Source organism: Lissotriton helveticus, chromosome 3_2 (assembly GCF_964261635.1).
Source record: "Lissotriton helveticus chromosome 3_2, aLisHel1.1, whole genome shotgun sequence".
Taxonomy (NCBI): Eukaryota; Metazoa; Chordata; class Amphibia; order Caudata; family Salamandridae; genus Lissotriton; species Lissotriton helveticus.
The window spans coordinates 112,460,801-112,484,285 of record NC_136062.1 but is presented as its reverse complement, the minus strand read 5'-3'; the positions used below and the strand labels follow the sequence as shown (position 1 = coordinate 112,484,285).

The 23,485-nt window shown below is 46.1% G+C and overlaps 2 protein-coding genes across 5 annotated transcripts in view; one reads left to right on the top strand and one right to left on the bottom strand.

Moving 5' to 3' along the window:
* Positions 1-12,849, top strand: part of CCPG1 (cell cycle progression 1) — a 387,788-nt gene extending 374,939 nt beyond the window's left edge. For both annotated transcript variants that reach the window (XM_078684863.1, XM_078684864.1), the window contains exon 9: positions 12,059-12,849. In XM_078684863.1, the coding sequence (XP_078540989.1) occupies positions 12,059-12,251 (193 nt within the window). In that variant the 3' untranslated portion in view covers positions 12,252-12,849. The remainder of the gene's footprint in view (positions 1-12,058) is intronic.
* A 16-nt stretch (positions 12,850-12,865) lies between these two features.
* PIGB (phosphatidylinositol glycan anchor biosynthesis class B) overlaps positions 12,866-23,485 on the bottom strand; it is a 166,197-nt gene continuing 155,577 nt past the window's right edge. For 2 of the 3 annotated variants that reach the window (XM_078684865.1, XM_078684866.1), the window contains exon 12: positions 12,866-13,249. In XM_078684865.1, coding sequence (XP_078540991.1) covers positions 13,127-13,249 — 123 coding nt within the window. In that variant the 3' untranslated portion in view covers positions 12,866-13,126. The remainder of the gene's footprint in view (positions 13,250-23,485) is intronic. The other variant, XR_013609834.1, reaches the window with a different exon arrangement.

Genomic DNA, 23,485 nt, shown 5'->3' with positions numbered 1-23,485 from the left:
TTTCTGCATGATCACGCTCCAACAGGTACTTCCTTTACTGAAGAAAGGGAACTTTCTTTCTACACTGGATCTAAAAGACGCCTACTTTCATATCCCAATTCACAAAGCTCACAGAAAATTCCTCAGGTTTGTAATAGAAGGACGACATTCTCAGTTCAAGGTCCTTCCGTTTGGAGTCACAACAGCACCGAGGGTGTTCACAAAATGCCTAGCAGTGGTTGCGGCACACCTAAGAAGACAGCAAATGCATGTCTTCCCTTACTTGGACGACTGGCTAATAAAGGCCAAGTCACAAGAGGAATGTCTTCAAAACACACAAAAGACAATTTAGATTTTTCACAGCCTGCTGGGCAGAAAATCTGGATTTTATAAAGGACACGGAGGTAATATTATGCAAATTCTCCTTTATTACCACTGCTCAGTAGCAACAATTGAAGAACATGGAACTTCAATCAACATTCTAAATAGCTACAAAGTCCCTTGGAGACCATCCATCATCCTTCTTGTTGAACTGCGAAGAACGATCCTCATGAAGAAAACAGGTATGAGAAAAAATTGAAGATAATCTTCTCCAGGGTACTCCGAAGGAGAAAAATTTTTTATTCTGAAAAAGAAGAATAAAATGTCATAAAATCAATACTTATAAAGGGAGGGTAAAGAGGAGGGATAATATGTGGAGAAGTGTGGCTCAATGGTTAGAGCGGCAGACCCTGATGCAGAGGTCTAGCCCGGGACCGGGGTTCAATTCCCCGCCTCGGCGGGGCTTGGGCTCAAAAATTCCACGGACCTGATAATTCTCGCCTCGGTGCCTATTCCAATCATGGAGTTCCACTCTGCAACTCTGGGCAATAGCTTGCTTAATCTCCACAATGGCCCCCACAACGCTAAGGATGCCTGGCCTCCACCTTGGGGGTGCCCAGGCGTGGACACCTCACAGGGAAAGCCAGGATGGGTTCCACAGCGGTATTCGTACAAGCGCCTTGAGACCCTTGCGGGTGAGTAGTGCGCTATACAAGTATCAATTTACAATTTATTAGCCTCCGTGTCCTTAATAAAATCCAGATTTTCTGCCCAGCAGGCTGTGAAAAATCTACATTTTATGGCACGACACGGAGGCCATATTATGCAAGTGTAAAGTGCATTAAGAACATTATCAATCACATCACTGAAATAACAAGATTTAAACATACTATCATTAGACCAATGTGCAGCTTTAAGAATATCTTGTAATCCCCCTCCCATGCAGAATGCTTTTGATCACCAAAAATAGATACATCCACACCATTTTCGTGCATGACATTTTTTACCCATCTAGCTAAAGTTGGAGAAGAGACTCCTCTGTGAGGGGATCTATATGAGAATAGAAGTTGGGACTCATTCAATCTTAAATACTTGGTTCTTTTTTTGTATTCTTTTAAACATTTACCGACAGTCTTTCATTTCCAGGAAAGAAGGGGTAAAAGAAAGAGGAAGATAGTGTCTTCGTTCTTTTTTTGAGATAAAAGCAAACCCCTTCGGGTTGAAAAGCCCAACTCGAAATATCCAAGGCTCTGACGTCTGAAGTTCTCTTAAAGGATATTAGACATAATAACATAGTAAGTTTAAAAGAAATGCGCTAAAGAGAAGAATTATCTCCCCAAGATGATACAGTTCGAAGAACTAGAGTAACATCCCACAAGGAGGTATATTTGGGACAAGGGGGATTTAAAACCCTCATGCTTCTCATAATCTTTTTAGTTAGAAGACTCTGTCCGACCGAGATCCCGTTAATTAAGGAATGACCAGCAGAGATGGCAGACCTGTAAACGTTAACAGTTCTGTAAGACAAACCTAAAGTAAAAAGATCCGAAAGGTAATTAATGACATTGACTAGATCAGTTCAAATGGGATCGTAACATCGTTGAATGCACCAGCTAACCCATTTGTTCCATGCCAGTCTATAAGCTTTTCTTGTGCCAGATGCCCATGACTCAGAAATGAGTCTGAAAGCATTTGACGAAAACCCAGGGATTTTCCATTGTCTCCTGAAATCTTCCATGCCATCAGAGTTAGAAGGCCCTGCTCTACAAGGGGGTGTATGTGACCTTGTGGATCTAGAAGAATTTCCTCGAGAGAGGGGATCAAAATTGGGAAATCCACGCTCATTTCCAAGATGGTTGGAAACCAAGCCTGAGATCTCCAAAGTGGTGTTATCACGACCATGCACTGTTTGTATCGTCGAGCATGGAGAAGAAGGCGAGGTAGCATTGCAAAAGTAGGGAACGCATAAGGCGCTAGTCCCTTCCAATCTTAAAGAAAAGCATGCACCTTCAGAGCTTGTAGGTCTGGTCTCCAACTGAAGAAGTCCTTCAGATGAGTATTCAGGTGGTCTGCAAACAAGTCTGTTTTGAAGGGTCCCCATCTGGATTCGATGGCTAAAAATGCATATGTTCAGTCTCCAGTTGCTGGAGTCTCTGAAATTCCTTGAGTACCAATCTGTTACCTCATTCTTCAACCCAGGAATATGTTCCGCAACAACTGAAATACCTTTGTTCAAACAATAGTCCCACAGTCCCTTCGCTAGATCTGTTAGATCTTTGGAATGTGGACCACCCAGTTTGCTGACATAACGAACTGCGGAGACGTTGTCCATCTGCAAAGTCACACAGCATTTCATTGAATCTTGAGTGAAACAACGAATTGCAAATGAACCTGCTAGTAATTCCAAGCAGTTGATATGCAATTCTTTCTCCTGACGAGTCCAACGTCCTCCTGTTGAGGAGTCTCCACATCTCGCTCCCCATCCTTCTAAACTCGCATCCGATTCTATTATCAGATCCGGTTCCTCCCTAAAAATGGCTCTCCCATTCCATGCCTCTACATTCTTCAGCCACCAAAGAACTTCGACTCTCGACTCCTGGTCCAGGGAAATCGATTGGGAATAGGAGAGGTTGAATCTCAAGGATCTTGCTTTCAGTCTTTGAAGTGCTCGGTAATGTAACGGGCCCGGAAAGATCGCTTGAATCGTGGATGAAAGCAGGCCCAGAATTTTGGCCATTGATCTCAGGGGAAAAACTTTCAAAGTCAATAGTTTCCTGAGTTCTTTCCTCACTTTCCTTACTATGTCGGAGGGGAGACGCAGTTCCGTTTTGATATTGAAAATGAAGCCCAAGTGTTGTAAGAGGTGTATCGTGAGATCTGTATGAAGTAAGACGGTCTGCCTCGACTGAGCCATTAGGAGGATATCGTCGAGGTAAATGAGCAGTCTCACTCCCCTCTCTCTTAGCCATGCGACAACGGGTCGGAGTACCTTGGTGAAACACCAGGGGGCGGAAGACAGACCAAAGGGAAGGCTGCAAAATTGGTATAGATGGTTTTCCCATGTGAATTGAAGGAATCTTTGATGGGGTTCCCAGATTGGTATAGTTAGATAAGCGTCCTTTAGATCTAGCCTTGTCAACCAGTCCCCTTTTCTTAAGACATCCCTTAAGAGGTGTATCCCCTCCATTTGGAAATGTTGGTAGACCACCCATTGGTTTAATCCTTTTAGGTTTATGACTGGTCTTTGTTCCTTGTTTTTCTTTTCTACAAGGAAAATATTGCTTAAGAAACCTACATGAGTACTCTCTATAATCGTACCTTTGTTTAGAAGTTCTTGAACCTCCACAGACACCAGTGCCCTGTCTTTGGTGGAAAAGGTGATCTCCCGAGGGGGTGTAGTTTGGAAACGGATATCGATAAAAGTCTATCCGGTAGCCCTTACTGTGTTGAGAACCCAGGGGTCCTTGGTTATAAGATTCCAGTTCCCAGCGAATTGTAGTAATCTCCCCCCCACCTTTGGAGGGATATCTGAAAGGTCTAGAGAGGTTCTTACCTGCAGAGAAGGAGCGCTGTCTCCGTTCGCCTCGGAAGGAACGACCACGGGTTCTTTGCCTCTGGGGTAAAATTGACTGAAGCCACTCGAGTTGCTGTTGAATCTCCCGCCTCTCATATTTAGCAATTTAAATGACATCAACACAGGGCTACGAGAGGAAGAAACGCAGCAATGAAATGTATAACTTTCCCAGTGCCCTTCAAGGCGCTATATCTATCAACGCCCTATCGCCGGGGGCTTGCTGCAGGCCAGAAGCAAGTCTTACCTGGGGTTCGACGATCCAGCCTTCGTCCTTCCCGGGGGCCTCCTCGGTATACTTGAAGGCGGAGTACAGGGGGGTCTTGTGCTCGGTGCTGTACAGGGTGGCGAAGTGCGGCTCCCTGTTGTATTTCTGGCATATCCTGACGGCGGAGGGGTCGGCGAAGCCCCCCGGCAGGCTCTGCTCCTTGAAGAAGACTTTGCACTCGGCAAAGCTGGAGCACCCTGGCCTGCAGAAGGTGCGGGAAGAATGCGAGGGCGCAGGAAGAATGCGAGGGCGCAGGAAGAATGCGAGGGCGCAGACCACCAGCACGGCTGCCGCCTCCGCTCTGTGTTGAGGGCTGAGCCTGCTGTGCGTGACTACACCACCATCTTTCTCCAAGGCGAGGCAGAAATGCCTCAGAGAAAGCATCATCATTTTGGGATTCGGGTCGTGGTTTTTGTTCTCTCCTCTTCCCATTGGCTGGAAGGTAAAATTCCAGCCAATGGGAAGAGGAGAGAACAAAAACAAGAAAGAAGAGAAAAAACACGCCCCCCGAATCTGGAAAAGACGGGGCTTGAACCGAGTGACGCCCCTCTCCTCCAATTGCTGGCCTCCGTTTAGGAAGCCAGCCAATGGAGAAGAGGGGCAGGTTCAAGCCCCCTACTAAGAGACATTAATTCTCGGCTGCGCGAGCAGTTCTGTGCAGTGCAACGTTAGTACGAGACCTAAAAATAATACAATAGCACTAGAGCTGCTGGTGGGAGAGAGCCGCCCCATTTATCACCAATTACTTGCCTGTTTTACTTCCTAGACTTGTACATTCAATTCCATTTGCAGCCCGGAGATGGGTCGAATTAATTTGAGTAATGGTCAGAGTTGGTTGTCATCATTGTGTGAGTGTGGAGGGGGAGTGTCTCACTGCCTTTTGTTTTTCAACAAACTTGTCTTTATATAGCGCCTTTGCGCACTGTCTGGGCTTTGTAGTGCCGTGAATTAGAGAGGTGTTACTGAGGTGAGGTAAATGGTAAGTGTCATATGAGAGGTCTGTGCTCTGCATTGTGGATAGTTAACAGAGGTGTGATCACTGGAGGTTCAGCCACGTGCTGGGAAAAGTGTAACATTTGCAGGTTCATGTTTAAGTGTCTGTAACGTGCACTGGAATAACTAAGAGGGTTGAAGAGCACGAGTGTTGCCTGAGCCGAGCTTGTAGCTTGTATCCATCCCCACACAGCCATTAATAATAGTTTATAAATGTTGTCGTTTTTTGGCAGATAAAGCAACTTTGGCATACGTGAACAATTTGATTCGCCCAGGATCACACGGCATGGTAAAATTTGGCAGGAAGGATAAAAAAACAGTGTTGATTGTTTTCACATTGACTAGTCATTGGGTCATATCTTTTTCAAAGATGAAACCACTGTAAGATCTTCCACTAAGCTTGTGCCTTTTGTTCTTGCATTGCCTCATAATCGGTTTACACTTTTGGTTTGCCTGGAAGCGTGGTTGAAGAAGGTAGGAAGCTGCGGACCTCTGCCTGGTATCCAGCCCTGCTGGGATGGGTTTTGGAGCCGATGACGGCACAGGCCGGCCTGAACACACTGACTGTCTGGCAGCCTTTGTTGTGGCACGGCGTCGGTGCGACCCACGTGCCTGCTGGTGAATGGGCTCACACCAGTCACAGCTGACATCTATTTGCTGGTCCGGGAAGCAGTGGGATTGGTTACAGGGCTAATGTTTTTGCTGGACAAGTGTGACCTTGGTGCACGTTCCTGGGGTGAGTTGGGGATGACACATGCGTATGGAGCTATAGAGCTAGGTTTGAGCTCGATTAAACAAGCATTTGCAATGCAATAGGTTTCACAATACTGAAAATTTGACCTATTGGCAAACTTTCAGTAATTTGAGACCTATTGCAATGCACATACTGTGTTTTTATCTGCCTTCGGTTCTAAATGCACCATTAGCCATAAAGGCTATGCAGGGTCTAGGGTGTTTTCCAACGGGATTTCCCTATAACTGTTGTTGCCCACACAATAGCATCTGACTTCCTAGCCTTTGCACAGTAATAATATTTAGCTATGTTGCAGGCAGCACATCTACAATCACCAACCGCTTTTTCTCCAGCATAATATAATTTTTAGTTGCTATTTTTCTGTTGTGTGTGCAGTTACAGTCTTACACGACTGTTTCAAAAGCTTTGTAGTTTCGGACCTTAACATTTCAACATTCTTTAATGTTTAAACACTATTTTACTTAGATACAAGTTGCAGCTTTTTGTAAACAATTTTTTTTTCCTTTTCCCATGTTGAGGAACTAAACTTCGTGCACATGCTTTAATTTAAATGGAACACAGAGCTTTACAAAATACAAATGACACAAAGGGTTGTAGCCGAAAGGTGCAGCTGACCGCTCCCTAAAAAGCAGCCATTTGTTTCTTGTAAGTAAGTACATTTTCTTGCAAACTGTTCGCACCACTTGAAAGCAGTTTTTGGGTGCTCTAGAAAGGACACAGCCGTGTTAAGTAGCATGCAGGAGACAGCCCTAGAAAGATAAGGATGAGGAGGAGTGAAATACTGTCTGTTTGTTGACCTGCTTAGCCATTTGGTTGAAACAAGCATTTGCAATGCAATAGGTCTCGCATTTGAGAGATTTTGAGCTATTGGCATTGCACATGACAATGCCTTTTATTGATATTTTTGGAAATCTTGCAAGCAGTGCATAGCAACGCACTTTGTACTTCTAGTCCTTGGTTACGATAAGCAAAGCTGGTAGTAAAAGAGGCGTATAAAAAAGTCCTTTCTGAGCACTCAAATATCAGTAAATAACAGTCTTCCAGTTTTGGTTTTCGTTCTTGTTTCCTTATTCAGTTTATTATTTCTTCTTTTTCCAGCGCAGCCAACACATGTTTCGTCAAATCAAAATAATGACATCAGACTTCCTCAGGGCCTCAATACGGTATATTAATCCTTCAAATAGCGTTCTTATGTCTTCAATATTTATATTTCATAGTACAAGTTGTACTGCTGCATCAGTAAACCCTTGGTAGTCCAAGAGGTATGGATATCTTATTCAGTGCTCAGAAATGACTTTTTTATATTGTGAAACTGAACCACTTGTTGGCTTAGCTGTTGAGTCATGGTAACTGGCTCTTCCCTTCTTGGAGCACCATACTGACTTTGTGTGTTGGATACATACCTATAACTGCTGTGCGCTCATTGTAACTGTTACCGCTCTTCAGGAGTAAAAGAGGCGTAGTTCCTGCCAGCTATGCTTCTCCTAAGCAACTAATATAAGTACAAAGTGCGTGTTTACGCACCGCTTGCAGGTTTTCAAAACACCTAAATAAAAGGCATTGTCATTTACAATAGCTCACGCTCTTGCAAAAGCGAGACCTATTGCATTGCAAATGCTTGTTTAAAAAGGACATAGATAAGGTGCTAGCAGCTGATTGGCTGCATTTAACATTTAGTGCTTTTTAGGTCTCTACTACAGCATTGCTTTAGCAATGCTTGTTTGTCGAGATTATAGTAAGGCTTTCAAAAGTCTACCCAAACTGCTGCGGATTGGGTACAGTTCGTGTGAGCCAGGCGCGTGCACATCGCACACACACCATTTGCCTGAGCCTCGGCATCAGACTTCAAAGGAAGACGCTCCCCAGCCCCCCCTCCTCGCCACACAATGCAGAGAGCTTGTTTTCTTTTCACTCCCTCTCTTTCCCACCTCCAAATCCACTCCAGCTATATCGCCCTCAAATCAAAACCTGCTTTATTTAAACACACGGGACGAGTACAGTTTCCATACCCTTGTATTTTGTTGTCCCTTTCCTGTCTCTTCGATATAAACATTATTTTTCCCAAGCTGGTTGTTACCAGTAAAAAGAAAATACGTGGTTGTCTGCTTAAAAAAAATTTGCTTTCATTTAATGAAGTCAGAAAACATTAGAGAAACTTTTCAAACTGTGCCAAGAGATTTCAAGTTATTTGTTATGCTTTGTAATAGGGCAAATACGGCAGTCTCTAAAGGTCATGGTTTTGTGTGGCGTTTGACTCAATCTAATGCAGCAACTGGAATTGCTGGAGTTGTCGTGCCTTGTTTGAGTTTATGTGCAGTTGTTAGAATTACACCATTATAGAACGAACAGCGTCCAGCAGGAGGAAAATATAAAATATAAACATTTCTCCCGATGCACACTTTTTCCAATGTGCTTTTATTCCACATAAAGCCATAGAGCATTTCATAAACTTTTCCCAGACCATTTAAAGTGCAGTTAAATTCAGCTGACACGTATAATACGGAGTCCTTGTAAAAAGCCCAAGGCACGCTAGCGGACGGCTGCCAGGCGGGACGTTCAAAGGCAGCTCATTGAACCGCTGGACACCAAGTTACATACACGGGCCACGCCGGTCCTGTTAACAAAATGTCTGCGCCGTTGCCATGGAGACCAGATTGTGTACAAGACCGCGCTCTCCTCCCCTCCGTGACCTCCTGTCTCATCAGGAGGACCCATCCGCATCCTGTTTAGAGTAAAATACAACTCTCCTCGTTCCAGTAATGACACTTCCGGTTTTTACAACGTTATTATTCCAACTTATCTGACTCCCTTTGAATTAAATATTCTTGCGATGTCTTGAAGTTTTTTTCTCAATATTGCAACAAAGTCCTCTCAGGCTATACATATTTTATTTAATAAATTATGTATGCAAATATTGGTTCTGCAGTCTGATAACACGAGTGCATTTTTGTAACAGAATAATGCAAAGGGAACAGCTGCTGCTTTATTTCATGGTGCTTTGGTTCACACTATCGGGACACCTCTATCTTTAAGTTTTTTTCTTTAATTCGCCAATATAAGTACTTTCCATACAAAAACTCAGTAACTACGTTTTGCTTGAAACATTGCCAATTATATATTTTTTAATCCACCAAAAATTCTGGAAATCACATTTGTTTGCACGTCTGATGTTTTGGCAGGTACCGATTTAGAATTCCTGTTTAGGGGACTTATTGACGTGGGCTACACCAAAGCCGCCTAAAACATTTCTGAGCACCAAACTGCCGCAAATGTTAAATAATTGGCAAGCGCCTACTGGACCACGGAAGCGCTAAAACTTTAAGGCAAATGACCTCTCCATTTAAATCGACATATTATAACCAGATCCGGGTTGGGCTATCATTGGGTACTTTAACGCAAAGAAAGTCCTATCGAGCAGTGTATGTGAACCATGCATTTTCGGGTAATACCTGGGCATTACAGGATACCTATCCTCAGCACAGCACACAAGCTGGCACTTTGCAATATTAAGTCCCATGACATGATCTTCCTGTGAAATCCTTGTTACCTAATGTGTTTCAGCACTTTTGGCCCACACACACACACAACCACACACACAACACAACCACACACCCAACCAACCAACCACACACCCAACCAACCAACCACACACCCAACCAACCACACGCACACAACCACAAACACCACAACCACACACACACAACCACACACCCAACCAACCACACACCCTAACACCCAACCAACCACACACCCAACCAACCACACACCCAACCAACCACACACCCAACCAACCACCCACACACCCAACCACCCACACACCCAACCACACACCCAACCACCCACACAACCACACACCCCCACACAAAACCACACACACACAACCACACACAACCACACATATGCACACAAGCACACACACAACCACACACCACACACACAACCACAACCACATGTGCAGTAGTGACCAATTACTAACTAACAAGCCGTAAACTACCTGCAGCTTTAAACTGAATAAAGCAGTTTCACACGTGTAAATCAAAAACACATTAGTTATGACTAATGCACGTTTACTCTTCTGCATGGACATTCAGGCCTACACTTAAAGTAAATGGATCACAAAGAAAGCAAAACTCGTTCATGAAAAGTACAGTTCTGTATCACGCTGTCGAGGGCTGCACTGGTCATTAACAACCCTCTTTGCAAGTTATAAACCTGCACCGCTGGCGAGGACCTTTAATGAAGGCAGGGGGCATTAATGATGGGTCTGGTCTGAGACAGAAGGTCTATAATGCTTTCAGAAGATTCCATTGAATGTGGGCAGCAAAATCTAAACTAATGAGGGTGATAAAAAGACACACAGTAGAATGCGGGAGTCGAAGGTCCGTATCAGCCATTATTGGCCCTGAGACACTTCATTGTCTTCAATGGAGCTCCCAACTTTCCAGTGTTCTGTGTAACTCTAAATGAATGTGAAGGGAATACATATTCGAAATAGACAGCTCTACCGTTCAGCTACTCTGGCTTTGGTTATAAAAAAAGAAAGGACATTAATTGGAGAAAGAAATACTTTAAGGTGAGCACTATGATTATAAGGGAGGGGTAAATTTCCCTGAAAAAGGATAGCGTGCTTTTTATTTTATCTCATCATACTGCTGTACAAACATATTCACAAACTGAATCCTCAACAGCATACCTATCCTCAGCACAGCACACAAGCTGGCACTTTGCAATATTAAGTCCCATGACATGATCTTCCTGTGAAATCCTTGTTACCTAATGTGTTTCAGCACTTTTGGCCCACACACACACACAACCACACACACAACACAACCACACACCCAACCAACCAACCACACACCCAACCACAACCACACACACACAACCACACACCCAACCAACCACACACCCAAACACCCAACCAACCACACACCCAACCAACCACACACCCAACCAACCACACACCCAACCAACCACACACCCAACCAACCACCCACACACCCAACCACCCACACACCCAACCACACACCCAACCACCCACACAACCACACACCCCCACACAAAACCACACACACACAACCACACATATGCACACAAGCACACACACAACCACACACCACACACACAACCACAACCACACACACAACACAAACCACATACACACACCACAAACACAGCCACACGTACAACCACCCAACCACACACACACACCCAACCAACCACATACACACCCACAAACACAACCACACACACAACTACACACAACCACACATACAACCACACACACAACCACAACCACACACTACCACACACAACACACACACACACAACCATATACAACCACACGCACACAACCACACACACAACCACACTGTCAGTGCACACTTTCACCAGGCACACACCACCAGCCATCAGTGCATGCTTTCACCAGGCACACACACCACCAGCCGTCAGTGCACGCTTTCACCAGGCACACACACCACCAGCCGTCAGTGCACGCTTTCACCAGGCATCACACCACCAGCCATCAGTGCACGCTTTCACCAGGCATCACACCACCAGCGTCAGTGCACGCTTCCACGAGGCACACCTACCACCAGCCATAAGTGCACACATCAATTGTTAACGTATCCACAATTAACTATTGTTGCAATCGCTGTGTGGCGCACTTTACTTTCAAACATATTCATCTAAAACGCAGCATGCCACCATTGCTACAAAAATAAATACACATTTATTTGGCCTACAATTTATAGACTTTTGTTGCAATTGGTGTTGCAATATTTAGCAATGCCAATACCTCAAACTTAATTAATGCGGGACCTATTGCATTGCAAATGCTTGTTTAAAAAGGACATAGATAGGCTATGTTAGAATGGCCTATGGCCCCTATAGCATTATTTAAATACTGCTTGATTATGGGACCGTGGGACTCCCATCTCGACGACAGGGAATGATTCAGGCATGTGAATCTATGAAAGATACCAATACAGGATAACTGCAGTTACAGGTAAGTAACTTATTTCCATCACTTTGCTAAGTTGGCAAATCTTGTTACAGACGCGGAACAGGAGGCTAAGCATATGCAGGTTGGGCAAGCAATGTTTTGCTTACTATTAAAACTTCCCAAATTGTTGACCCTATTGTTTTCTGTTTTGTTTTTTAACATCTTAAGTCAAGCAGAAGCAAGGTCGCCGTTCAAGAACACGGAAGGTCCTGTACATGAAAAACAGGGTCAAGGCAAATACCATCAGCGACCTCGCAACAAAAGGGACGGGAAATGGCATAAAGATGGCCGTACAAACGGAAGACACACGGCAAACCTCGAAATAGAACTGGGGCCGTTGCCCTTTGATCCTAAATATTGAAGGACCTGTGTGCGTACGAACAGTGAATTTGTAGGGTAAACTGGAAAATAAGTCCAAATAACTCAATGCTGTTGAATCTTTCAAGCTGCGTCTTTTCCACACATGTAAGATGTTCTGCGGTTCAATCCCTGGCTTGGGGATTTTAGAGGGTAGTTCTTGGCAGCCAAACGCTTGTTACCTAGCACCTTCTGCAGTGGAAATGTGTCTTTAAACCTGTTTTTGTTTGGCCAATTAAATATTCGTGTGAGTTGCAGTTCGGCTGATATGGAGCAAAGCATTCAAGCGTACACGCACGGGGAAATCAGGCTTCATTTGATTTTGCTAAGACAAGTTCCATTAACATTTTAAACTAGAAATTGCTAAATGAATCTAGACCAATTGTTTTTTTCAACAGTGTGTGTGATAATGATGGATTTTTCTGCTCATGTTTTGCAATCTTGCGCCTTTCTATCCTCTTGTTGGTTTTGAAAAGTCTGTTGCCTTGCAAAGAAAGTTCTGTGATGCATTTCCATTGACTTCATTTTTTATTTTTTTACATAACTCTTTTTCCATTTCTGATTATTTGTGGAAAGACAATAAATTTGCAGTGGGTTAAAAATATTTTGTTTATTTAAAAAAAAAAAATACACAATATAATATAGCAGATTTGCATTTTAGCGCGAAAACAAGGTGTCCCTCGCAGTTTGAAGTCTGATGGTAGAGTCGACCTCATCGGTTTATCACTTCAGAATGCATGTTAACCTCAAAGAAATGTACTTGTTGTTTCTCCTAAAACAGAGAAAACTCTTTTATGTATCTCTTCCCGTAAGAAATCAGATAAAGCACAGAAGAATATTTTGGAAATCCCCTGCCAAGGGTGGTTACGATCCTCATTGCTAAATCTCGGCCTTTCTTTCATACAAAAATATGTGTTTTCCAATCCTGCCTTCTGGCACATGTGTATGAAATATAGTTGCAGTCCTCATATATTTGTTAGAAGCAAGAAATGACGAAATGTCCTGTGAAGAGAAAAATAAGACATTGTGTTACAGACAATTCGATTACTGCTTGCACCTTTCCTAAATGAGCTTGTGAGTTCATACGAGATGGTGTTATAATTCAATAATGCACATAAAAAAACTGACCAAATAGCTCCCAATAACTGAACACGCAAACTGCAACGCAATTTCCTTTTAAACCGAATCAATATCACCCTTAAAAAAAAGAATAAAACAATTTTCAGCCTATATGTCTTTCTGCTATTCAAGAGTAGAGCTATTAATTGTTAAAGTCAGTGGTTATCATCGCAGGTCATGTCCGCAATATCCTGTTGCACAACCCTCTTCCTTTTGGTGGATGTAGGAGTGTCTTGTAGGAAATACATTTATAACCCAGCACCCATGCATTACAGTATGGGGGTGCTTGGTGATGCATGTCACAGAACATGCCCCACTACTACATTAAAAAAGAAAAGAAAAAAAGGAGCTCTCTGGAGGAGGAGGAGGACTGGCGCGACGCCCTTATGCCCAGGACAGTCACGGCCTCTGCCAGACAGCATATGATACAGCTTTACTTCTTACATGCTACCTATTTGACACTGGCACGTTTGCACCACGCGTGGTTCCAGCCGACCCCTGCCTGTACGAGGTGTGGTCACGAGCCAGCTGACTTTCTCCATATGGCATGGTCATGCCCGCGCTTGGCGCGATTCTGAGGAGACACTGAGTAGGAACTCACTGAGGTACAGGGGTGGGAGATCCCTTATGACCCGAAGCATGCGATCCTGGACATCACAGATGAGTCCAGAAATGAACAATTATTTTACACTACAGCTTCTGTTTGGAAAAGTCCTGACCCTCCCACTGTGGGGGCAGTGGCAGACCGGGGTCGACTGGTGCGCCGCGCAGGAGAAAACAATGTATGCAGCACGTGGTTGCTCCAAGAAGTATCATAGGGTTTGGGAGAAGTGGTTGGGGGGCTTGGTTTAGTTTGGTAGGGGATACTCCAGATGTTGTCCTTTTGACTCTGCACGTACTTTAACTTTGGATTGTCCAGATCTTATTTATTTATTTATTTATTTTATTTATTTTATTTTAAAAGCTTTTATAGCGCGCTCCATTACCATGGGGTATCCTGGCGCGGTGAGTAGTTCTGCCTCGAAAGTTTGAGCACATCTGTTATAATGGAGCATTAAAAAGATAGGTCTTAAGGTCTTTTTTAAAAACAGTGATGGTTGGAGAGGCTCTGAGAGAGAGGGGGAGGGCATTCCAAGCATAAGCTGCCTTAACTGAAATAGATTGGCCTCCCAATCGAGCATATCTATATTTAGGCACAATCAGTTGGCATTGGTTAGCCGACCGCAGGGCGCGATTAGGAATGTAAAATGAAAATCGTCTCCGCAAATACATCGGACCCTGACCATGTGCTGCTCTAAATGCCAACACCAGAATTTTAAACAAAATTCGGTGTGGTACCGGGAGCCAGTGCAAGCTACGTAAATGGCTCCGCACGCTCGTCCTCCTAGGGAGCGAGAAGAGCAGGCGTACTGCGGCATTCTGTATCACCTGAAGGCGATGAATCATATACCCAAGCAAGCCGCAAAATAAGGCGTTGGCATAATCGAGCCGAGACAATATCAGGGCTCGAAGAACAGTTTCCTTAGCAGCCCTGGGGAGGAGAGGAAAAAATCTTCTCAGGGTCTGCAAGGTGCCAAAGCAAATACCAGTTAATTTTTTTACGTGATCCGAAAACTTCAGGTCCTGGCCGAACCACACCCCCAAGTTCTTAGCTGGGCCCCCCATCGCATTAGGACAGGGTAGGTCTGAAGGCCAGATCTGGTCCTTGAAGTTAGCAGGGAAGGAGCCAAAAAACAAAACCTCCGACTTGTCTTCATTGCACTTAAGCTGGACTTGTGCAAGCCACCAAAAGACTTCCGACAGACAGAGCTGGATGGCTGATGGATCCAACACATCCTTAGGCCAGGTGAAAAGCAGCTGTGTGTCGTCAGTGTATGCCATTATTTTGGCTCCCAGCTGTTCCGCCAAATAGAGTAGGGGGGTCATATAAACGTTGAATAGTAAAGGGCTCAACGTAGACCCCTGCGGAACTCCAGTTGTCAGTCTCTTTGGGGCCAAAGAATGAGGGGGCAACCAGACCTGCTGAGTTCTATCACTCAAAAATGATGAAAGCCAATCAAGGGCCAGCCCTGAGATGCCAATGGCACCCAGTCTTGCGGTAAGCAAGGCGTGGGGCACCGTATCGAAGGCAGCAGAGAGGTCCAATAAAATCAGGACCGCTCTGCCGCCCCCGTCCAGGCACTCCCGAACTGCCTCGGAAACCTCAACCTTTTGTTATCATGGCATCTTGATGATTGGCTGGTATTATTTGTTAAAATCAAAAATGTGTTTATCAAAAAACAAAAAAAAGTGGTCAGATGGAATCTAGTTATCAAAGGTACTCCCCTCTAAATCCCTCAACAACTTTTGATTCACCTTCTAATGTGTATTCACCTTCTATTATCAAGACTGACAAAAAAGCTTTAAAGAGGTGGCTGTAAGCAAAAGTACGTTCAAACAAATAAGATAAAATAAGTCACCCCATCTCCTCTGATGGCCGCAAAGAAACCGACTTCAAAATCCTTAATTGGAGCAATTTAACCTTGATTAAAAAGAAAAGTGGAATAATTGATTTTTAAAAACTTATTTATTTTCAGTGGTTCATATAAAAAGGAATAGAAAATTAATGTTTGTGACATCTGTAGATACACATGCTGTGCATACTCCTGTCTAGTGTTGGGGTCAAAGTGTACTAGTTGTTTTCCTTCAAATAAGTCTTAGTCATGCGGTACCGTGACTCAACCTATTGTTGGTAATGGGCAAAGGCTATATTGTTTTTTTTTTTAGTTATTGGGTTCAGATGTGGCGGAGTGAGCTAAGGAACGGTGATGGATTAAACCCAGATCTGTTGACTGGGGGTGAGTGTTTGTATTGTCAACGCTCCGTCCATCATCACCTTTAGTTTTTCTTTGTTCGCCCTAAGTTGGCAGGGTATGCTCAGACGTGAGTCCCTTGCTCATTTTGCCACTGGAGTCAAGCAAGTCCGGCTGAAGACGGCTGTAATGCCAGAAACCGGTCCTGGGAAGCTTGATTCCGGTCCAGGAAAGACTTGGCAGTTCGGGCTGGACTGTTCCCATGAGGCACAGGGTCAAACTGATTTGCATATGGCCATGTCTGAACTGGGGTGGCGGAGTGAGCTAAAGAACGGTGATGGATTTAACCCAGATCAGTTGACTGGGGGTGAGTGTTTGTATTGTCAACGCTCCATCCATCATCACCTTTGGTTTTTCTCTCTAGAACTAAAGCAACTCTACCAAGAGGAGATGCATGAATTACTCAGCAAAAGGACTATAGAACCTTATCGCCCCAACAAGGAGGCAAAGGGGTATACTCTTTGTACTTCCTCACCCCCAAAAAAGATAAATCCTTCAGGCCTGTTCTCGACCTCAGACCACTCAACAAGTATATACTATCAGAAATGGTATCACATGGTGACACTTCAAGATGTCATCTCACTGCTACAGCAAGGCAACTTCTTGACCACTCTCGACCTGAAGGGTGCTTATTTCCACACGCCTATCCACCCTGCATATCTAAGGTTTCTCCGTTTTGTGTAAGTAGTCCGCATTATTTGTTCAAAGTGCTGCCCTTTGGAATAACAAAAGCTCCCAAGGTGTATATAAGGTGTCGCCCATTGGTAGCTGCTCACCTCAGAAGGAGCAGCATCCACGTCTTCCCTTATCTGGAAGGCTGTCTAATCGAGAGCGACACACAACAGCAAGGACTGGTCCGCTCCACTCTCAAATCAACATACAGCTGTTGCACAGTCTAGGTTTCACCATCAATGCAACCAAATCCCATCTCCAACCCCAGAAGATACAGCCTTTGCTAAGGGCCATACCAGATTCCCAAGTAGGGAAAGCATTCCCCAGCCCATTAAGAGTGTAAACATTCCTAACAATTATACCTCTTTTTCAGTCAAACCACTAGGTATCAGTCAGGACGATCATGAGGCTCCTAGGCATGATTGCCCCCTACATAGCAATAGTTTCACATGCCTGATTAAATTCCCATACTTGACATTTGCAAAGCAGCCACTTGGTCTACCCCTCACATGTTCACAATACATCCCCCGACTAGCCACCACATTTTGGGAGAACTTCTTACAGCATGTATATCTACAGCTACACATGTCCCAAACGTAAAACGTTACTTGCCTTGTAACCATCTGTTTTTGGCATGTAGTGCTGTAGATTTGCATGCACCCGCCCCCCTCCCCGGTCGATTTGCGGTGTCGCAGACATTTCAAACATTTTATTTATTTATTTTTCTTTTCTTTTTTTAATTTTTTTTATTGAATAATGCTGTCTTTTGTAGAGCGCGAACAGTTACCTCCTAAGAGGTGTCCCGGCGCTATAGCTACTGGTGGTGCGCCAGGCATCCTGCGTTACACAGAGAGTCCAACAGTGAGTCCAAGAGGCTACTCCTGGTTAAAAAAGCCAGGTTTTGGCTGCCCTCCTAAAAATGGTTTCAGAGGTGATTTGTCGCAAAGCAGTTGGCAAGGCATTCCAAAGCATGGCAGCCTTAAGTGACAAGGATCTGCCCCCTAGCCGAGCTTTCCAAACTCGTGGGGTGCGTAGCAGGTTCTGGGAACCTGAGCAGAGAAAACAAGGCTTCTTATATGCACCAAGCCTCTACTTCAGATAGCAGGGGCAGGATCCGTGGAATGCCCGAAAGGCTATGACCTTAAATTTAATTCTACTATTAACTGGCGACCAATGCAGTGCTTTGAGATGCGGAGAGATATGCTGCTTGAATGGGACATGTTTAATCAATCTCGCATTCTGGACCATCTGCAATTTCTTTATCTGGTACACTGGGAGGCCCACATACAGGCCATTCGCATAATCCAGACGGGAGGTAACTGTGGCATGAACCACAGACCGGTGACAGTTTTCTGGCAGTAGATGTTAGATGTAAATTTTTAAATTTTACGCAGGTTTCTTAGGATGCCAAAGCAAGCACCTGTCACTTGTTGAATTTGGGTCGAAAATAATAGGTCCGTCTGATACTTTACACCCAGGTTTTTTGCGCAGCCTGCGGGAGCCGGGGGCAGCCCATTTCCTCAGGCCACCAAAGGTCTGCGGCGGGGGGTTGGCTGTTACCGAAGAATAGCACCTCAGTTTTCTCGGCATTCAGCTGGAGTCTGTTGTTCATCCATTGTGCTATATCTTTTAAGCAGCTTTTAAAATTCTCAAAAGAGGCATTCGACAAGTCTTTAAAAGGGAATACCAGTTGGGTATCATCGGCATAGGAGATCGCATTCACCCCCCAGTTCGCAATCAATGAGAATAAAGGGGCCAAATAAATGTTGAAGAGCAGTGGACTCGGGGCAGAACCCATGGGAGCTTGCGACTGGATTGATGTGGTTGGAGTGCCACTCTCTGCGTGCGCTTATGAAGAAAAGACTTAAGCCATAGTAAAGCGATCCCCACGTCCTCGAGGCGCTGGATAAATTCCGCAGATAGGTCCGGGAGCACCAGCATGGCTGATGCCCCTGAATCCAGATCCAGCCTGACTCAGTTCGCCACCTCAATTAGTGCGGTTTCTATGCTAAACCCCACACGGAACCCCGTTTGTGTATCGTGCAGAATATTGTGGCTCTCGATATAGTTGGCCAGTTGTTTCTGCACTATTTTTTTCAAGCATCTTAGCTGGTGCCGGTAGTAAAGAAATCGGTCTATAATTATTGAGTTCGCCTGAATCAACATTAGATTTCTTTTTAAGAGGGAGGAGTGTTGCATGCTTCCGTAAATCCGGGAAGATGCCTGTAGTCAGAGAGGTGTTCCATATTTCAGATAGCACTTGGGAGGAGGAGTTAGCTAGCTCCTTCCGTAATTTCGTAGGGCACGGATCTTCTGGTGAACCTGATTTACAGCACTTGATAGCTACCAGCGCCTCCTTCTGTGAGATCAGAGTAAAATTTGAGGGGGGAGGGGGGAGTTTTTCTTAAAGGCCGTGTCAGATTTATCTGTTTCAACCGAAGTTGAGAAGGAATTGTAAATCTTCCAATTTTGTTATCGAAGAAATCTGATATTTTCTCGCATAACGCTGTTGATGGTTGTGCGTCGATCAACAACCCGCGAGGTTTGAGAAAGACATCTACAACTTTAAAAATAGCTTTCTCAGGTTTGTCGGCCTCCTCAATGAATTTAGCTATGTATTTTCTCCTGGCTCTCTTCATTGATTTATGCATTTCTTTTAAAGATTTTTTATGTGTAGCTTTCGCTAGGCTTTCATAAACCACTCTCCACAGCCTCTCAAGCTGCTTACATCTGCTTTTCATGATTCTGTAGTAGGGGATCTCTGTGTATAGTCATAATCTAGTGAATAGTCCCGCTCATGAGCGTGTGGACCCCGGAGCAATCAAAAATAATCTCTTAAGTTGTCTAAAAATGCAGTCCTGCACAGACACTTAAGAGAGAATTTAAAGACAAATAATGCAGCCTATATCTACAGGCTACACTGTCCAGTACTTCAACTAGACATTCCACCAAAATCACAAACAGCACAGCCTGCCAAGTTTTCATCATAGAGAAAAACTTCCCTTTTTACCAACAAAGCCTCTGGAATGATAGAGAGGAAGGGGAGGACAGAAAAGCCCCATATGGATACCGTGCCTTTAAGAAAACTTTTTAGAACTTTCTCAGTATCCCAGAATGCCCTGCAGGTCCCATTTACTTTCAGTTCTTTTTTCCGGCTCCTGCTAGCAGGACCCTGGAGCATTGAGCTCTCCATTTTTTGGGTTTGTTATAAGAATGTTTGCACTTTTAAAGTATGTGAGTGTTTACACTTGACGTGTTTTGGTGCCCTCTTCATCTTCTAGTATTCTGAGCACTCCTTTTGTCAAAAATGCCAGCATTATTTGATAAATGCCCGGAGTGCTCCAGGAAGAAGGCCAAGTCGGACCCACACCCTGTGTGTGTCCTGTGCCTCCCTTCTACTCATCTACCTGAGAAGTGTGAGATTTGCCAGACCTTCTCCTCCAGGACCCTGAGAGACAGAAAGAAGATCAGGCTCCAAGGACTGGAAGAAAGAAGGCTGCAGAGTCAAGGTGGGTCTGGGCAGGCTGGATCTACTTCCCCTGCCAATGCTGAGGCCTCTGGGGGGCTCCCTAGCATCAAGAAGGCCAGAAAGTGTCGCCGTTCTCCGTCGACGTCGATACCATCGACGACGGCGACGAGAGGCATGAAAGCGATCTACTCCCCGTCTCCCCAGGGCTCTGGGTCGAGGCGACGTCGACGTTCGGCGTCGAGGGGACTGACGAGACCGCCGTCGAGGTCGCCGTCGAAGAGGTCATCATCATCGACGTCGTCGTCGACACTTCGACGTCGTAAGGATTCCAGACGACGTCGGTGCTCGCCGTCGAGACGACACCGCCGTTCGCCCTCGACGTCGACTCAGCGATCGGCGTCGAGAAGGACACGTTCGACATCGAGGCAGAGATCTTCAGCGTCGAGGCGCAGATCGTCAGCGACGAAGCGACGAAGCCCGTCGTCGAGGCATAGGTCCTCGACGCTGCGACGACGTTCGTCGGCGTCGAGGAGGCGTTCTTCGACGCCGAAGAGGCGTTCGGCACCGAAGAGGAAGAGATCATCCTCCAGGAGGCGTTCTGGAGTCAGGAGTCCTTCCGGATCCTCCGGGGCACGACGGCGACGTCGGTCACCGACAGGGGGCGCTGCCTCTCGATCGCCTACACCAGGGAAGAAGATGAGGGAGTCACCGTAAACGGTGTACTCTGTGGTGTACTCGACCCCCAAACCGAAGTCTCCTACTCCTCCTCCTCCGCTGCCTAAGGAGCCGCAACCACGCACTCCTTTACCACCACCACCTCCTCCTGTTCCTCCACATGCACCGCCACGGCCTCCGAGGTCGGTCTCATTGACGCACCTCCCTACGCCACCTAAGGGGACACCTTGGCCGAGGTCCCCGGTCAGGCCACCACCGCAGGCTCCGCCGCAAGCACCAGTGGAACGCCCAAGGCCTAAAAGACCTAGATCTCGCTCTGGACGGAGAGGGAGATCAAGGAGTCACCGTCGCTCATTGACGAGATCCACTCGACGCCATAGGAAGGGTCGGTCTAGGTAAAGCACGGGTTCGTCCAGCGCAAGGGATTATTCGCCAACTCTATCAGAATCCCCTCGGACGAGGGTATCCCCTGTGGACGACGTGGTCTCCTTTCAGGAAGTCTTGTTGAGGGGTGCGAGCAAGCTGGGCATCCAACTGACTGTGCCCACGCCTACGACCTCCGTAATATTTGAGACTCTCCACAAGAAGCAACTATCTAAACCTCTGTTGCCTTTAGTGCCTGGATTAGTGGAGCCCACCATGGAGCTCTTCCTCACTCCGGCGGTGGCGAAAGCAGCCCCCTCTAGGCTACAAAAGAAATACAAGGCTCCTGAGGCGGACCCAGCTTTCCTCCGATTAGATCCAACTCCGGATTCCGTAATTGTGACGGCGGCAAGGAAGCAACACACCACCACCCCGTCCTCAAATGTGCCTCCGGATAAGGAGAGTCGCTGGTTGGACTCGGCAGGCAGGAAGGTGTGCGGGACAGCCGCTACCTCCATGAAGGCTGCCAGTGCATCTGCGTGGTTGGGGCGCTATGATCGGGCGCTTTGGGAGTCCCTCCAACAGTTCGCCGACCTCCTCCCTCGGAAAAAGAAGGAGGATTTTATGGAGATCCTGAATGAGGGATTGCTGGTGTCGAACCAGCTGATCAGCGCAGCTGCAGACTCATCGCTCCTGGCAGCCCACGGGTACTGCCATGGAGTTAATCAGAGGTGCCACGCTTGGCTCAGACTGACATCACTGAAACCTGAAGCCCAGCAGAGGGTGGCCAACCTATTCGGGAAACAAACCGACGATGAGATGGCCCGCATGAAGGCGGAGGCTGAGACTCGGACGGCGGTGGGCTTGGAGAAGCCCAAGGACCAGAAGAAGAACTACCGCCCGTTCCAGAGACTGTACAGGGCACAGGGCAGAGGGCGAGGTCAACAGTCTGGACAACAGCAGCAGCAGTTCCAGAGGAAGCCCTTCCAGAAATGTCAGCGGGGCAGGGGTGGTCAGCAGTCTGCCACCGTGACCAAAGGCCCGGCCGGGTCGAGGCCCTGAGCGATTACTTCCCCGTCATCCGTTACCCACTCCGGTGGGGGGAAGCGTTCAATATTTCCAGGCAGAGTGGAGAAAAATTACTCGGGACAAGTGGGTGCTGAATATTGTTTGCAATGGATACAGTCTTCGGTTCACCAGCCTGCCTCCAGCAATTCCATCGGTTTGCTCGCAGTTTCAGCTGCGCGAGCTCCAGGCGGAGGCCAATACCCTGTTAAGAAAAAGGGCGATAGAAGACGTCCCTCTGTCTCAAAGGGAAAGGAAGAGGTCTGTACTCACGGTTCTTTCTGGTCCGCAAAAAGGACAAGAACGAGTTCAGGCCTATTCTGGATTTGCGACAAGCAAACAAGTGGATTCGCAGAGAAAAATTTTGCATGCTGTCTTTGCACCAGATTTACACTCAACTGCAAAGGGGAGACCTACAGGATGCATACTTCCACGTGCCCATTGCACAGAAACACCGGATGTTCCTGCTATTCCAAGTCGCCGCCAATCACTATCAATACACAGTGTTGCCGTTTGGGCTGAAGTCTGCGCTCAGGACCTTTTCCAAATGCATGGCAGTGGTAGCGGCACACCTGAGAAAGAACAAGGTGTTTGTCTTCCCGTACCTGGACGATTGGTTGATCAAGGCATCCTCCTTCTCGGAAGCTCAAGCGCACTTCCAGAAGACGTCCGTTCTCTTGAACAAGCTGGGGTTGCACATCAACATGTCCAAGTCTGTCCAGACTCCGGTCCAATGCCTACAGTACATGGGAGCCTCCATCAATACGCTGTCTGCAAGCGTGTCTCCTTCGGAGGAAAGACGTTTATCACTCCTTCAGAAGGCTCAGGCTCTTATGACCGCTCCAGCTACGACTGTGAGGACGGTGTCTTCTCTACTGGGGTCGATGGTCTCCTGTATCTTCCTCACACCACACGCACGGCTACACATGAGACCGCTGCAGGAGTGTCTGGAGATCAGTGGGACCAGAGGGGAGGAAACTGGGACGACAAGATACGACTGTCTCTGCATGCTCTACAGTCTCT